This window comes from Topomyia yanbarensis, chromosome 2 (genome assembly GCF_030247195.1).
Source record: "Topomyia yanbarensis strain Yona2022 chromosome 2, ASM3024719v1, whole genome shotgun sequence".
Lineage (NCBI taxonomy): Eukaryota > Metazoa > Arthropoda > Insecta > Diptera > Culicidae > Topomyia > Topomyia yanbarensis.
In genome coordinates, this window is record NC_080671.1 from 374845411 (window position 1) to 374863486 (window position 18076).

General features: G+C 37.5%; 1 protein-coding gene across 1 annotated transcript in view; it reads right to left on the reverse strand.

Annotated features, from left to right (window-relative positions):
- Window positions 1-18076, reverse strand: part of LOC131684599 (myotubularin-related protein 9) — an 85971-nt gene that overhangs the window by 66195 nt on the left and 1700 nt on the right. Inside the window, exon 4 of the mRNA XM_058967613.1 lies at window positions 17444-18069. Within this exon, the coding sequence (XP_058823596.1) occupies window positions 17444-18069 (626 nt within the window). The remainder of the gene's footprint in view (window positions 1-17443; window positions 18070-18076) is intronic.

An 18076-nucleotide genomic window follows, 5' to 3' on the forward strand; every position in this document is an offset into this window, starting at 1 on the left:
GCATACATATTCAAAGAGCTGCTCATGTTTAAAAGAAGGAGTCAACTCCGATGTTCGAATAAACCGGGCATACGAGTTCACAGGTCATGCCATTATTGATCCGTCTGCCATCATAAATTGCCATCCACGGGTCAATCGGAACATTGAGCATTGAATGAATGTTCATGCCCTTAGTACACATGCTCCTTCCAGATAAATCAAAACCCACCTACAAAAAAGATCTAAAACTGATGAAAACCTTAGCAGCTGACAACAATATTATAATTAATCCGTCGATTGCATTGACAGATTTTGAAACCGCTGAGATAAACGCTATAGCAAGGATTTTTCCCGATTCTGTGCAATATGGTTGCTTTTTCCACATAACGAAAAATTGGTGGACACGGATCCAAAAATAGGGACTGGAATTTATTTGAAAAGCGTGCAAGTGCAGATGTCTTTCAGACAAACCCAGGCCTTCGACTTTTTGAAGCCTCAAGATGTGCCTGAAGGCTGGGGTATTGTTCGTGCTTCAGCTCCGGAACAAATAGCCCCGTACTTCGGTTACATCGAAAAAAATTACGTTTTGGGGAAGCGAAGGGTTATAAAACAAAGCGCACCGGCACGGTCCAGATTTTCCCCAGAATTATGGACCATGCGATACAACACCCTCAATGACATACCCAGAATCTCAAACGCAATAGAAGGGTAAAAAATTAAATGCACTCTTAAAAGGTACCAGTGGCCTTAAATTTTATGCGGTTGTGAAAGCATTCAAGGAGGATTGCTCGGTGGAATATATGCTATATCTGCAAGGAAATATGATGAACCGGCGTCGCTGTAAAAAAATGCAGGAAAGACAAAAAATTAAAAGAAGTTTTAATTGCCGACGAGGAAGATGGTACAACATTAAAAGATACCATTTTATCAATAGCTCTTATATTACAAAACCAAACTTGAATATTGATACTAATAAATTAGTCATCTTCAGTTAAAGGGGGTTATTCTGACGGTCACTTTCGGTGAGGTGACACAAATCTCACGTGACTAAGGTGATCGGAAATTTTCAAGTCATCTCACTTAAAGTGAGAGATGTCACCAAGGTGACAAATTTTGTCACATTAAGTGACTAAGGGAATATGAAAAGTGACTAATGGGGGTGACTTTTGGAATAAGGAAAAACGATGCAACTGATGTAAGGCGGTTGATAATTTGAATTTTGATTGTCGATTTTATTTTTTACATTTTAGCAACTCTGTATATCTGTTGGAAATTTGTAATGAAGTATGAGTTACTATAATTTTATTAACCATTGGAATTAATTTAACAGTTGTTTGTGACTCTGGTATATGAAATATTTTTGAGATTGGAGCGACTAATGGAACTCTGCTGCACAGCGATTTTTGATTAATATTTGCATCAGAGGGAATGTGTTAAAGGTTTGGAGTTATCCTCCTCCGCTATATTATTCTGAGCTACGATAACGACCATAAAAGCACTGATGAAATAGAAGATGACAACAACATAGCTATTGGTTTTTTAGAAGTAATAATTGTCAAACAAAAAGTCATTTTTATTAGACACGACTTGTGTGACAAATTTGTTTTTGGATATTATTTTGGGATAAACATAGAAGCTTTTTCATTTTGTAACATATATTTTATTTAGGCCATCAATCAATATAGATGATTGGGAATGCGCCTCTACTTGGTATTGAAAGTCAATTGAAGAGATGTTTTGATGGGATCTAAAAGCATGTTCCATTACGGCATAGATCATCTTTTAAGAGTATCTAGCTCCAGGGGAAAATAAACTCATCGTTACATGTAAGTTCTTATTCGTTACATGTAAGATGTTGGTTATTTGTGTTACTGTTTGTGGGTTCGCGGCTGCTCTCATCACCCGGGGATAGTCGTTGCGATTCCGGAAGTGGCCTGCTTAATTCCCATCGCTTGGTATTGACGTTCCTGGGGTGGGAATGGAAAGCCTCTTTTTGGTCTTCGGGTATCGGGCACGTAATTTGTTGTTAGAAGGTTTGGGATCTGGATTTATCCGCTTACTTCTGTTAATGAGTGGTTGTTTTCACGCGGTGTTATCTAGTGATAGAAGTAGATTGACGTTACATCTTCTGCTGCGGCGGGCCATCGAGGCGCGCGATTGTCTTTTATGTTTAGAGTGTTAAGCTAAGATTGCCCGCGACGACGGCCTGTTGTCTCTTTCAAGGTTCAGAACTAGGACTGATTAGGGCGAGCCAGGCAACTTCTATGTTGCTCCTTATATAGTTCACCGGCAACTTAAGTCCATGCTAGCTAGTCTATGAAATTATTGTGTTACATAAGCATGCCTGAAATATATTTTTCATAGTCTACTATTGATTCAGAAGTTCAAAAATTCAATATCCCACCATATGTATTTCGGAAATTGTGTTCCTATTGAAAATAATGAAAAAATAATAACTACTAACAAATTGAAAACATTATTATGACGGACATAGTATATCCATACTTGGTGTAATTACTCTATATGGTCATTGCCGCATTTTTCAGAAGTATCATGAACATAATTTGTTGCGGGGGTCCTATGGAATTTTAGTCGAATCCTTTGGGAGAAAGTGTTTTTATGAAAATCTACGACCGATTAAGTAAATAGATACTTTATTTCATTCTATATTGACTGACTGAATATTTTACGCTTATAATTTAAATATTGATTTTGGGAAGGACTATTGAAACGATTTGAACAGTTGTTAACATTTAGTAAAAGTATGGTGGGCTCTCCTCACCCATTGGGATTGCATTTTACTACCATTGCGATCAATTACAGTGGCCCGGTACGATAATTGAGGAAATTATGTTTCCCGTTAAATCTGGTAGAAGAACCATGTCTTTTCGCAAAATTGGGTGCAGCGAGCTCTAGCGTGAGTTTGCTGAAAACAATTTCATGCACTCACTATATTTCTTGGCAAATAGGATTTTCTGGCAGGAATATTTTTAGAATTATGGATAAATTGGTTTCTGAGATTTCGTGGTGGCCGCGTTAGAACTTTTCAACGCATGCACGCATTTTCAGAATACCTTTATAAAAAAAATTGTCATATTGTGATAAGAATGTGTAATCCCGATTGAGCTTCATTGCATTGTAAATGCTATAATAAGGGGCCGATTAGTGCAAATGTATAATCGTGAATGGAGAACAGTCACGGTATATTTATTAGAACAACTTTATGCAAAAAATTCAGCATCTCTGAAAGTTCGGAATATGAAAAAATGGACTTTCCCCTTTCATTTGAAACTAAGATCAGAATGATCCGTCGGGGGGTCCAGAACAACTTTTTTATTTGAAGTTTTTTCGTAACAATATTGGTTTTACTACTCGAACTAGTTCATATTTCTGTCCCTAGATGGTGCTTTAGACATTCGAAAAACACTAAATGTGAGAATTTGATAGAAAATTTAATTGTCTACAAGTTTGTTGACAACTAAAAATTGATCTGAAATCACCCGGAAAAGTTGTTTAAGATTTTAACGAAGTTATATCTTAGATAGTTTCACAAGGGGCCTAGTGGTATGGAAATATATTTTCTCGCAATTATTTCACTACCAAAAAAATAATTGGGTTTAGTGACATGAAAATATTTGACGGAAATCATTCAACTTCTTCGTTGACAATTCCTATTGACCTTCTGAAAATTAGGATGTTTGACAGAGACAGCAAACTATTTGTGCTATTGGTTCAAGTTTGTTATCTTTCCCGATATGTTCGAAGGAACTACCATTCATCGGAAGGTATTGCTTGGTTACAAGGGTTTGCTTACATTTATGTTTTAGAAAGGACAATACGTCGCATAATTTTGGTTATGATCGTTTAAGTCAGCTATAATAATTCTGTTCAAGACGAAATGTTGGGACACACAGTTTATAATTGAACGCAAACCACAGAAGTAACTGTCCAAATTAGTGGTTAGCGTGAAACGATTCGTTCAAATTTTTTCCGCAAAGTATATTGTGGCAGTTGGATTTTACGGCCATTTTCTATCAATTATGCGAGAAATCGTTAATCAATTGATCCTAGATTATGCGAAATGTATTACTTTTGAAAACAAAATATGATTTGAGTACAAGAAAAACCTTATATACATACAAATCCACGAATATATCCCAAAAAAATATCATGATCCAAAAACTCAAAGTTTTTTGTTCACTATTTGTCACATTGAGTTAATTTTGAAAAAGATAATCAGTGTTTTTAATCAAGCATTGCAATGAAATTCGCGAAATTTTGCAATGGTGTTAACAGTTTCATTGAGTTTGTTCAAATATAAAGGTTGAAGCTCAGGACCAGTGAATTTTATACAAAGATGCTAACAAAGTAGGAGGTTCATGCAAGAATAGTTATCAGTCATCCCCGAGAACAATCGAAAAAATGAAAAAGAAGGTATACATCATTGAAAAAGCTGTTTCTCCGGGAGGAATCACTCACCATCTTGGAAAAGAATATTAATATCATACTAGTTTGGTCAATACTTATCTAAGACTTTTCATCCCAAAAATATGGAATAAGGTGGAATCTGGAATTATAATTTTCAGCTAAAAGATAAGACTTTCCAAGCTCTCAAATTCCGCTGAATGCACTGTTCAACTAAACACATGTATTTGGCAAATGAAAAAAGTGCGTGTGAATTGACTTACAAACCACTAGGGTTTCTGTGGAACTAACTTAGACTTCTTTAAAATATTAAACAACTTTTCCGGATAATTTCAAATCGGTTTTTAGTTGTTAACAAAGTTGTAGACAATTAAAATATCTATCAGATTCTCACTTTTAGTGTTGTTCGAATGTCTAAAGCACCATCTAGGGATAGAAATATGAACTAGTTGTATTGTAAAATCTATGTTTTCACGAAAAAAAACTTCAAATAAAAAAGTTGCTCTAGACCCCCCGACGGATTATTTTGATGTTGGTTTCAAATGAAAGGGGAAAGCCCATTCTTTCATATCCTGAAGTTTCAGAGATGCTGAATTTTTTTGCATAAAGTTGTTAAAAAAATTAAAGGGTTGTGTACAGGACACGACCACGGTGACATTAAAAATGCAGCTTTTTTCAAGAGCGTGCAAATGAATTTTATCTATCACACATATCGACTCACGTTCTTGTTCACTCGCCTGTTTTCATATGTTACAATTTGCTATATACCCTCCCCATCAAAACATAATTTATTGAAGGTCTTTCAACGGTAATCTATTAATTAATCAAGTATCTCACTAGGTGATTGGCCTTATTTGGCTGATCCATCTAATAAAAATAGGCTGGTCTGTCCAGAAAATATATTCAAAAGAAAAGTTCCATATTGAGAGCTGTGATAAGGAAGCCCACGCCCGCCAACGGAAATATACAGATTCTCCATGAAATATGAAATTTCATTTTCCATTTAAATTTTCAATAATGTACTAATGAACTTAAGTAAACAATCTTAAGTTTATGTATTTCTTGATCGATTAGTGGTGGAAAAAATGAAATTATTTGATAAATTACATTGTTATGCAACGTTCGCACTACCAGTTAAAACGGGTTTTTATGCTATCTTGGTGACATTTTTCTTGCTAATTATTAAAACGTGTTATAACTCTGTAGTGTAAACATTGTATTATTAAACCAATTGTGCAGCGTTTTATGTTATATAGGTGTTTTATGTGGTAATAGGACTGACATAATTATATCTTCAGTACAGCGGTTTGTTTCATAATTTAAAACAGATTTATTTTAAAATTTAAATTAGTATTCCCAACCGTTCTATTTGTTGTATACTTTAAAACGCCATTAGAACTGTGTTTTCAATACATAGGGTAGGACAGATATTCTGACTGGATAAACTGGGAAAACAATTTTAAGTCCAGTAACGCTTAAGACATGGCTTGAATTTGAATCGAAAAAGAACACCCGCTTAAACTGCTGCTGGGACGGTAAGTTCTGTTTTAAAATTTTCCGTTGTGTGCAGTACGAAACAAAAGTGTTTGAAATTAGAAAACAAAAAGTTCTGCTGGGAATGTGATTGTTTCCGATGCAATTACACTCAGATTTTTTACGCAGGGGATACAGGCCGTGTAAATGAAAACCGCGTAAATTAAAAAAAAAACGCGTTAATGAAAACCGCGTAAATTTCAAAATCCGTGTAAAAAACCCTGAGTGTACTCTCCTATATAAAATACTACGCTGCTGAACAGTGCAATAACTACAGTAGCACGTTGTCAGATGCCTTACTGATAATAAATATATAACCGAAATATGAAACATGAAATCCAATAGGCTCTTTACCCTACGCAGCTACAAAGCGCCGTAAACATGGATTAACAAGTTACAACGCACACGCATGCACAAAAATAAATATATTTTTTGACATTAAAAATGTCTTACTCCACTATCTGGGGCTAGGTGCCATTCTAAAATCTAAACTATCTCCCATGTAACGAAACTATGTAAGGTTTGCACGCTTATAACTCCGATATTACTAGATGGATTTTAATCATTCATACACCAACAGATTCAGAAACACCTAACTTAAATATTGGTAATAATTTAATATCTCCCCAATAAAAGTAGACTTTTGGATATTGGTAAAATTAAAAAGTTCACGAAAAACGGGAAAATTACCATTCGTGAGGCAGATTTCTCAGACACAGCCGTCAAGAGAGGGCAGCTTAGTTGCTCAATGAAACACGAAAAGTCATAAATAGAAGCAACGCATGTCCGTTTAAATCAGTTGTTGCTCTTATCCCATACGAACAACATCGTCTCCGGGCGATGCAATAAGCGAAATAATATTGAAATAAACGGTCCTTATTAGGACCACAAAATTTTTCTCAGAATTACAAATGAAATTTCCATTTCGTGCTCTCATAAATAACTTCCCTCTTATCGGGTTAGTTATCTTCTATAATAATATCCGAAAATGTGCGATAAAACAAACGGACCAATTGGATGGAAGCAAGAAAATACCTACAAAAATTTGAATCAGAAAAGTGACCTTGACGGAAAAATGCTTCGATCGTTTCTACGTATTTGGCAACCGAAACTGCCGATTTGTTTACCAACGTTAATTATTTGTGCTGTTCTCCACGGAACAAACAGATTTTTGCGCGATTCGTTGGGAAATAATTACATCAATTGTGTAGTAGATTCCGTAGAGGATACGATTACCGTAAGTTTTGATAGAAATGATTTTGAAAACGCATTAATCAGCCGTGCTTCGATTGGTCGTTTACTTGTTAGCACCGCCTTTTTGACGATGAACCACATCTGAGATACGTAAAACAAAGTGTCTGAGGGAAAATGTTTTCAGTTTGCATTTGATCATCGTTGAAATCAGTTCGGTTATGGCCGGCGCCTGCTTCGTTAGTTCCTGGAAGGAACGCTCCCAGTTAGCAGCAGCAAACAAAGGCGTTTTCAGTTTGCATTTGATCATCGTTGAAATCAGTTCGCCCGCTTCGTTAGTTCCTGGAAGGAACGCTCCCAGTTAGCAGCAGCAAACAAAGGCGCTCTCAAAATTGCCTCCATCACTAGACGTGTACAGAAATCGCATTGTTGTTGGCAAGTAAACGGCGAAATTATATTAAAATAAACGGTCCTTATTAGGACCACATAATTGTTCTCAGAATTACAAATGAAATTTCCATTTCGTGCTTTGATAAATAACTTCCCTCTTATCGGGTTAGTTATCTTCTATAATAATATCCGAAAATGTGCGATAAAACAAACAAACCGACCAATTGGATGGAAGCAAGAAAATACCTACAAAAATTTGAATCAGAAAAGTGACCTTGACGGAAAAATGCTTCGATCGTTTCTACGTGTTTGACAACTGAAGCTGCCGATTTGTTTTTCAACGTCAATTATTTTCGCTGTACTGAACGGAACAAGCAGATTTTTGACATTAAAAATGTCTTACTCCACTATCTGGGGCTAGGTGTCATTCTAAAATTTAAACTATCTCCCATGTAACGAAACTATGTAAGGTTTGCACGCTTATAACTCCGATATTTATCAGTAAGGCATCTGACAACGTGCTTCTGTAGTTATTGCACTGTTCAGCAGCGTAGTATTTTATATAGGAGAGTACACTCAGGTTTTTTACGCGGATTTTGAAATTTACGCGGTTTTCATTAACGCGTTTTTTTAAATTTACGCGGTTTTCATTTACACGGCCTGTATCCCCTGCGTGAAAAATCTGAGTGTAATTGCATCGGAAACAATCACATTCCCAGCAGAACTTTTTGTTTTCTAATTTCAAACACTTTTGTTTCGTACTGCACACAACGGAAAATTTTAAAACAGAACTTACCGTCCCAGCAGCAATTGAAACGGGTGTTCTTTTTCGATTCAAATTCAAGCCATGTCTTAAGCGTTACTGGACTTAAAATTGTTTTCCCAGTTTATCCAGTCAGAATATCTGTCCTACGCTGTGTATTTAAAACACAGTTCTAATTGCGTTTTAAAGTATACAACAAATAGAACGGTTGGGTATACTAATTTAAATTTTAAAATAAATCTGTTTTAAAATATGAAACAAACCGCTGTACTGAAGATATAATTATGTCAGTCCTATTACCACATAAAACACCTATATAACATAAAACGCTGCAGAATTGGTTTAATAATACAATGTTTACACTACAGAGTTATAACACGTTTTAATAATTAGCAACAAGAAAAATGTCACCAAGATAGCATAAAAACCCGTTTTAACTGGTAGTGCGAACGTTGCATAACAATGTAATTTATCAAATAATTTCATTTTTCCACCACTAATCGATCAAGAAATACTTACACTTAAGATTGTTTACTTAAGTTCATTAGTATATTATTGAAAATTTAAATGGAAAATGAAATTTCATATTTCATGGAGAATCTGTATATTTCCGTTGGCGGGCGTGGGTTTCCTCATCACAGCTCTCAATATGGAACTTTTCTTTTGAATATATTTTCTGGACAGACCAGCCTATTTTTACTAGATGGATCAGCCAAATAATGCCAATCACCTAGTGAGATACTTGATTAATTAATAGATTACCGTTGAAAGACCTTCAATAAATTATGTTTTAATGGGGAGAGGGTATATAGCAAATTGTAACATATGAAAACAGGCGAGAGAACAAGAACGTGTGTCGATATGTGTGATAGATAAAAAAGCTATATTTTTAATGTCACCGTGGTCGTGTCCTGTACACAACCCTTTAATTTTTTCAAACGCAGCACTCTTAAGCAGCACACACCGTATTGAATTAAAACCAAACCACCCCGCCCACCCACTTTGCAAATCATTCTGTGACACCGTGCTGGTACCTGACAAATCCGCACACGGCCACCGCTGCCGAAAATGCATAGCGTCTACCGCTTATTGTAGTGCCCAGACGCTGCAGCCATGATCTTACCCGTTCGACATAAGAACAAAAACTGATTCAAACGGATACGTGTCACCTCTATTTATAAACTAACCGTATATGGTTTAGTCACTTAGGTGCGAGTGTGTGCAAATGCCAACGTTACCGAAAATCGATAGCGCTTATTGCATCGCCCGGAGACGACGTTGCTCGTGTGGGATAAGAGCAACAACTGATTTAAACGGACATGCGTTGCTTCTATTTATGACTTTTCGTGTTTCATTGAGCAACTAAGCTACCCTCTCTTGACGGCTGTGTTTGAGAAATCTGCCTCACGAATGGTAATTTTCCCGTTTTTCGTGAACTTTTTAATTTTACCAATTTCCAAAAGTCTACTTTTATTGGGGAGATATTAAATTATTACCAATATTTAAGTTAGGTGTTTCTGAATCGGTTGGTGTATGAATGATTAAAATCCATCTAGTAATATCGGAGTTATAAGCGTGCAAACCTTACATAGTTTCGTTACATGGGTGATAGTTTAGATTTTAGAATGACACCTAGCCCCAGATAGTGGAGTAAGACATTTTTAATGTCAAAAAGACACCGTGCAGTGAGTCTAATGATGTAAGGTATGAAAACTACGTTCAATGGAACTATTCAAGTCAGTCTTGGATCACATACATTTGGAGCAACATCAGATGTTGCTTCAAGATGTTCTCAACCCAGATTTGGCAGCTTTCACGCCGCCACCCACGTTACGGCTTGGTAAGGCTAAACTGGTGTCGAAAGGGGTCAATTAAGGCTGTCTGACGTTTTCTTGATGGTCACATCATTACCGTTTCATGCCTTTGTTGATTTTAAAATTAGGGAATATGTATGAATTGACATATAATATATTTTTTTCTTCAGATAGTTGATATTTACGCCTCCTGAGTTCCAAAGACAATGGCGGATTCGATGACTGGAACTGCACCATTTTTGCACTTTCTAGCAGAAGTGCAGAAAACTGGGTATGTTCCATTGACACTTCTGCTAGAAAGTGCAAAACCAGTGCACTCCACTACACCGGTGCGCATCAATCGAAAATCCTATATGTAAGTTTTAAAAGAGGAAGTGAGACACTACCCCTGAAATATAATCTGTAAGTAGCACTAACATACATTATTATTCCAGCTCAAACAGTTCAGGGACTGTACGGGGTGGCGCTAGGCCTGTGACCTTCGACTGGTATGGTCCATTCTCATTGGTTCGAATGTCTTCATGGCTGGTTGGTATACGTGTGCTTCTACTTACAAATGGATATATCTTTTCTCTTGGATGGAGGGATATGTGGATCCTGTTGGTTATTGACTTTGACCTTGGTACGGGTTAGTTCGGGCAAGGAATACAGGAATGGTACCTAAGAAATAGTCAATAATTCAGGACTTTTTTATGATCATTTAGCTCGACCAAGAACAACGGCTCTTAGAAATGGTAAGCAACCCTTTCGGGTCGATGCGGTCTGTTTAAGTTGAACCAGATCGACATTTGTTTCGAGAAATATTTATATGGAATCGTGGATAAATATTTCTCATGTCCTTTATGGGCAGAGATTCTTTTTGTGAAACCCTAAAGGAACTTTTCCCGTCTGGCTACTCAGCATATTGATGATAGAAAAAATTGAGGATCGTAACAAATATGAATATTGACTGGAACAGGGATGATCAAATTCTATATGCATGTGTGCTTATGTGTGGATGTGCATAGGAGGAATGCATTCCTGAGCAACACGAAAGGACAAACTCTGAGTCGCCATAACGCTCATGGGAAGGCGGGTGCACAGTTATAGGTGCACAGAGCCTTGCACACACTGACATGTGCAACGGTGAGCCGATAGGTGTACATTTAAAGCACATAGGTTGCAAAAATAGGTTATTGAGACAGCCCGATTGCACACTGATACATAACAATAACATTAGTCCATACTATGTTGCGTTTCGGCTTCGCCTCATCAGAAACCGACACTAACACATTGTCGGAATAGATTAGCGCCGGCTTGACGCAAATCCCTTAAAACTAAAACACACTATGTGTTTCAATCAAACGACTGATCAAACGTGATGTCCCGTTCGAGCAGAAGTTCTGTTTATGCCGATGAGACACAAGTGAAGCCGAAACTTGTCTTGGCTTAGCAGGCCTATGCGAAAGCACTATGCTATATTTCACCCTAAGGAGGAAAAATTGGTAAAAACCAAAATTTCTCACTAGGGTGAAAATTTGTTGGTAAAAACCAGTCTTTGTACAGGAGGGCACAAATCCTTATTTCATACTATGTTGCGTTTCGGCTTCGCCTCATCAGAAACCGACACTAACACATTGTCGGAATAGATTAGCGCCGGCTTCTATTCCGACAATGTGTTAGTGTCGGTTTCTGATGAGGCGAAGCCGAAACGCAACATAGTATGAAATAAGGATTTGTGCCCTCCTATACAAAGACTGGTTTTTACCAACAAATTTTCACCCTAGTGAGAAATTTTGGTTTTTACCAATTTTTCCTCCTTAGGGTGAAATATAGCATAATAACATTAGTGCAAACGTATAGACAATATTGTCAATATTGTGCAATGGTTCAATCACCGTCCAATGCTTATGCTTATGGTTACTTAGGTTCCTTGCTGTGTTCTGTGCTTGCCATAGAGATAGAAAGTACATGCAATTGCTTAGTGGGAACGCAATTCGTGTACTGTAAGTATATCTCTGTTGACATATATCAGTGGCAACAACTTTTTCGTTTTGCATATTTTACTTAAGGTGAAGCGATGCCAAAATCACAACAAAGGTTCGGTTATGTTCGGCTTACGTTACAACATCTGTGTGCAGCTAGAGCGTACTATACTGGTAGGAGATGGAATGCACACAAGTGTATCGTTCAGTAATCAGCTGGCTGATTTTTTACCGCGTGTTTCATTTGTTTTGAAAAACAAAAAGGTACAAATTTCCCAAACGAATCAAAATTCCGTGAAGAGAATCTATTCATCTGCTTATGCTAACATGCGTACATACAGTGATACAATCTCTAAGCAATCTGAGCTAAGACATTCAAGTTTCAATCGATTTTATCTTGCACGCCAATGCAATGTTTTGATTTTGACGATGAAACAAAAAGAAGCAGAAACGACGGCAGCCATTTTAGCTGCCACCTTGTGACTCTGTTCAGAATGTCCTTAACTGCACATTTTGGTGTACCCTAATAAAAAAAATTATACACGAACTTTAACTTTATTCTTTGGATTATACCCTGAACAGGTCGTTAGGCTCTTGGATCATAAGATGTTTATTAGGGTAGCCAATACAACAAAACAAACAATAGTGAGAATTGCGCATTAAATCCGCTTACGTCTCTTCCTAATTTTCTAAACGCGTTTTGTGTCCTTGGTTTGAAACGGTTCAATCGACTGTTTATGAATGCGGTAAAAATACTCATCATTACATTATTCTGACTAACTGGACAGGTGAAGACAAAGTTTCACAAAAATAATCCCTGCCCATAAAGAATTTGGGTAATACTTATTCGTGATTCCCCATATACTTTTCTCGAACCGAATGTCCACGTGGTTCGCCTTGAACAGATCACAACGACACCGACCCGAAAAGGCTACTCAGCATTTCTAGAAGCTGCTGTACTTGGTCGAACTAAATAATTTCCTGATTTAGATTCATACCAAAGGTCAAAAGACTAGCAACGACAACTAGCAGGATCCACATGTCCCCCACCCAAGTGAATTGATCTATTCACTTGCACACATCTACCAAAACCAGCCAAGAAGACTACCGAACCAATGAGAATAGACTATGCCAGTCGAACGCCACACGTCCAGCGCCATCCCGTACAGTTCCTGAAATTATATATGTATTAGTGCTACTTACAGATTTCATTTCAGTGGTAGTAAGTGTCTCAGTCCCTCTTGTAAAACTCGCTTACTGCTCCTCATCTCTTCCGGCATTTCATCGAAACCTCAATTTCCTTCGTAACTCGTATATGAGACGCTCAAGGAGCTTTGCTGGCACAAAAAAAGACGTTATATATCACTTTATTCCCCACATTCCCTAATCTTATAATCAACAAAGGCTGTCTGCCAATTCTAATGCAGAAACGCTAATTATGTGACCATCAAGAATACGTCAGACAACGAAGTGAAAACTGCAAAATAGGAGTTGAGGACAGTTTGAAGCAAATGTATTGGGGTTTTCGATTGATTGACACCGGTGTAGTGGATTGCACTGGTTTTGCACTTTCTAGCAGAAGTGTCAATGGAACATACCCAGTTTTCTGCACTTCTGCTAGAAAGTGCAAAAACGGTGCAGTTTCAGTGCACTCCACTACACCGGTGTCAATCAATCGAAAACCCCATATGTGATTCAAAACTGACTTGGATAGTTCCATTGAGCCTAGCTTGCAAAGCTTACATAACTAGTCTCACTTTTCTCCTTTCACCCACGAAAACAGCTTAGCAGCCATCATTTAATAAAAAAATGTTTAAGTTTGCAGGTACACATGCAAAATGTATTGAGACTTTTCGGTGTTTGCTGGAATGGAACAATAAAATAAAATTCAAATCGTGTATAAAAATTCCTCTGAAGATGAGAAATTTGAATGAAGTTTTTGCGAAAAATGCATTTTTCCCTTAAATTGTTGTTCTGAACCACTGTCCATTCTATAAGGATTATGATTGATGGACTTACTGCAATAGGTAGTAGTACCACAACATTATCAGCATAAATTACGATTTAGGAACACCTTATATAATAAAAACCATTGCTGTTTCCACTAAATTTAAAATTTGTTTTCAATAGGGAAATGTTAAACGATGCGCCAACGTATAATAAATGGCTAAAATAATGACCCCAGAATGTTGATCTAAATTTAAATGTATGATCAAATTCAAAACCAATTGCTTTAAATTAGCAATCGCTCACAATCATAGATCACGAACTATATTAGAGTGGTTCTTTATTAACAATTGATGAAAATAGGACATTATTATACGGTTCTAGATAAACTTTTTTTGGTCTCACCAAAAGAATCTGTTTGTCGTTCGCCATAACAGACCAGACGGTGTTTTCCCGACGAAATAACAGATCCCCAATCAATAGATTTCTCAAGCAGCAAAACCGCCCAAATAAAAAAAATATACACAAACTTTAACCCATATAGTACAACGATTCCACATATTATTTGGATGATACCCTGAACAGGTCGTTAGATTCTTAAATCTTACGTTGTTTATTAGGATGTGCACCCATTCAATTGCACCCCGTGTTTAATCACTCTACCAAATAGAATTTGGGCTGGATGAGATCAAACTATCGTCGAAGAAATCATCTGGGATGTCAGGCTAACGACCACATTAGTAACATTAAAGCAAAAAAGTACTGATTAGGTGTTGAATGATACCTTTTAATGTGTAGTTATTACATATCAACCTGGTGTACATGGAACTGCGAATGAAATAAGATTTATATATTCGTAAGAACGCAGAAAAATTTATTTTCGAATTTCTGTGTCCAATAAAACAGTAACTACGAAACCTGGCATTCGAAAAAGAACTTCATGGTAGAGTAGATTAGTCATAACATCATTATTAAGCTTATTCTGCATTACGACGGATCAGTTTTCGAACGAATGTGATTCGCATTCTCAATATAACGACACGAGTCGGATTAAATCGAACCGCAATCGTTCAAAAAATCAAACCGTCTTAATACACAATAAGCTTGTTTAATTTTATACTTTTTAACGATTCATGCCGTTCTTTGATAATGCTACCAGTGCTTTTTACAAATACAAACTTATTAGTGAGCGTTTTCGTATTTGTTTTTTAAATTAACAAAACTACTACAAATAGTTGTAATATGTTATGCAATTGCTTTAAAAAGCAACAAATACGACAAATACCAGACAATCATAATATAAACGGATTTTATGTTTTTTTTTCACCGTCGTCATCTCTAATTTTTTTTTCTTCACTTTGTTGTCACCTAAAACGACTAACAGAATGCGGTGACACACCAGAATAGCGTGACAGAGAGTCACGTGAGTGACTCGTCTCACCTTAGGTGACTTCGGTGATCGCGCGAGTGAGAAAAAGTGTCACCTCACCTAAAGTGACTGTTCGGAATAACCCCCAAAATATCTTAATTTCTGGGAAATGTTTTTTTCTGAGGTATGAACTTCTGGGTATTTGTTCATTCTAGGAACCTGTCTTTTTTCCTCATTTACCAGAGCATCTCTGGTGTTGTCGTCAACATTAGCCCTTTGTACCCTCCAGGTGAGCCGTGCAAACCGGACATAGTCCCTGTTGCTGTAGCAAATAAGTACTTCAATTCTTGGGTCATATTGTCACTGAAGGTGGAGTACGTCCAAACAAAGATGAAAAGTAATCGTGCCCAGTACCGAATAGTGTAGAAAAAATCAGACAGTTTCTCGGAATTCTAGGATACTTCCGTAGATTTATAAATTTTGCTAAACAATGTGGAGCCTTCGAAAGATACGAAATTCGAAATTACTTCCAATGTAGGCTACCACTATAATACGCATAAATGTCCCATTTTCTGAGAAGTTTTCTTATATCCATGGGACAAATTGTGCGTAGAATGGCAGCAGTGAAATTTTCCCATAATTTCTCAAAAATTCTAGTAAGAGATTAATTACTTATCTACCCGGATGCGATTACGCCATCGAAACAGCTTTATTCAAGGTACACTAGAAAAATACAATCCAGTAGCATATGCCTTGAACGTTACATATAAGATATTATATAATATAATATATATTATACAATAGTTGAAAGAAAAACTTTTAGTCATCGTGTGGAGCATAAAACATTTCACAAACTCAAAATGATGATTTTGAAAACTATCATATACCAATTATTACAAAACTCGCAAAGACAATTTCGGTAGTTGCCAGCGATAAGTAACATCAACATCGAGGACACCAACAGCATCATGCCGACACCCGATACCAGACGCCAGCGCAGCAGTTTGTGTGCTTGATGCAATGGCGCAAAACACACGCTGAGTTTCTATGCAATAACGCCTTTTCATTTTTCAGTCAGGCTGACAATCGCAGTAGTTTGTTATTTTTAAAAAGAAACTGCATCGCCTAAGTACAGCAATTCTCGTATGAAATATGATCACAGATACACAAGACAAAATAACGATCAGCACTTCCCGAAGGTTGGGCACCAGTAAATTGCATCTGTTTGGTAAACTCTTGTCTGTCGGCGACGAAGCAAAAACAGGCTACGTGAATAGATAAAGAATTCTTCTCTTAATAAGCAAAAATAAACATCGGTATTCTATAACCAATAAAATGGAGACCCGTGGTAGCTCTAAAACACCTTCAACTATGCGTTTCCTTTAAAATTTGACTATACAATGAGCCAAGTACACCACTTCCTTCGACCCGCTGCCTACTTGTTCTGTATCACTATAAACCTCCGACATAAGATTTTCTTCATCATTTTGATAACGCTAAAGGGGTATTGAAACCGCTCAAACACCTAAAAAATAAAAACCTAAAGATAAGGCACAGCTTACGCACTACACAGCTTATACTACAACTAAAAAATAACTGACTAGACTGCCGCGAAAAAACTGTACAGCGACCGATTGTTGAATTGAGATTAAATTTAGTATCGCCTAATAAACGAATTTCAATAAACGCACCTCTCTTCGTTCTCTCTATCCGGTGGTACATAGACAAAACAACTAAGCTGGCAGTTTGTATGGACATATGTACTGCCTACGCGGGCAAGACTATATCCACTGATAAACACGATTCTAACAGGTTCAATTGACGCCAAATGTTTCTTCGTAGTAGAAAAGTTTTGTTTTTGGTTGGATTTCCATCGGATGGTTTGGTGTTTACGGTATAGTGTCATGTGTTTAGAGAATCACCTCCGTTGGCACATTACCGTGGGAGGAATGTCACGTTTCGCGGAAAGCATAAGTAAGTAGATGAGTGCATCATTACAAAAAGAGAGAAATCGCCGATCACTATTTTTTTCTCTCACTTAGCACCATCGTTTCGTGTGTTTACTTACTGTCAACGACGTCGTCCTCCTCCAGCGACTCGCTGCCCTGCAGCGAATCTTCCTGCAGCTTCAGCCTCTGGTACTCCCGCTGCAGTTCCGACAGCTCACGGCGCAACTTTTTCGCCCTTTTCTCCAACTCCTTCTCATCCCTGATGATGGCAAGCATCCGGTCGCGGGTTGCCTGCCGTTGGCTTTGGTCGATTACCCATCGGGTGTACATTTCCGACCACAAGATAATACTGAGCGGGGCCACCGAAGGCCAGATTACGGCCGCATTCGGAACGTACATCGGATTGAGCAGGGTGTCGATCACTTCCGGCCGGTTGATATGACTCCACAGACTGGTCGTTCGTTCGCGTACCTTCAGCTCGAACCGTTCCCGCTCCGAATCACCCAGAAACGTACCGTACTGGCTGCAGTAGCTATGTTCGAACAACATTATAAGATAGCGCGAATCGAACTCGAAGCTGCACGGAAACTGATTGTACAGCTGAAACACACAATCCAGAAAGAGCACAAACGTTGCACTGGAGGTTTTGTGTCGCTGCGCTGACGGAGTATAGCACGAGTGTTTGTGTCGCGTTGAGAAAGGATAGCCGGCCTGTAGCCATTCTCGTTCGATCAGCGCCTGCAAGCTAATAA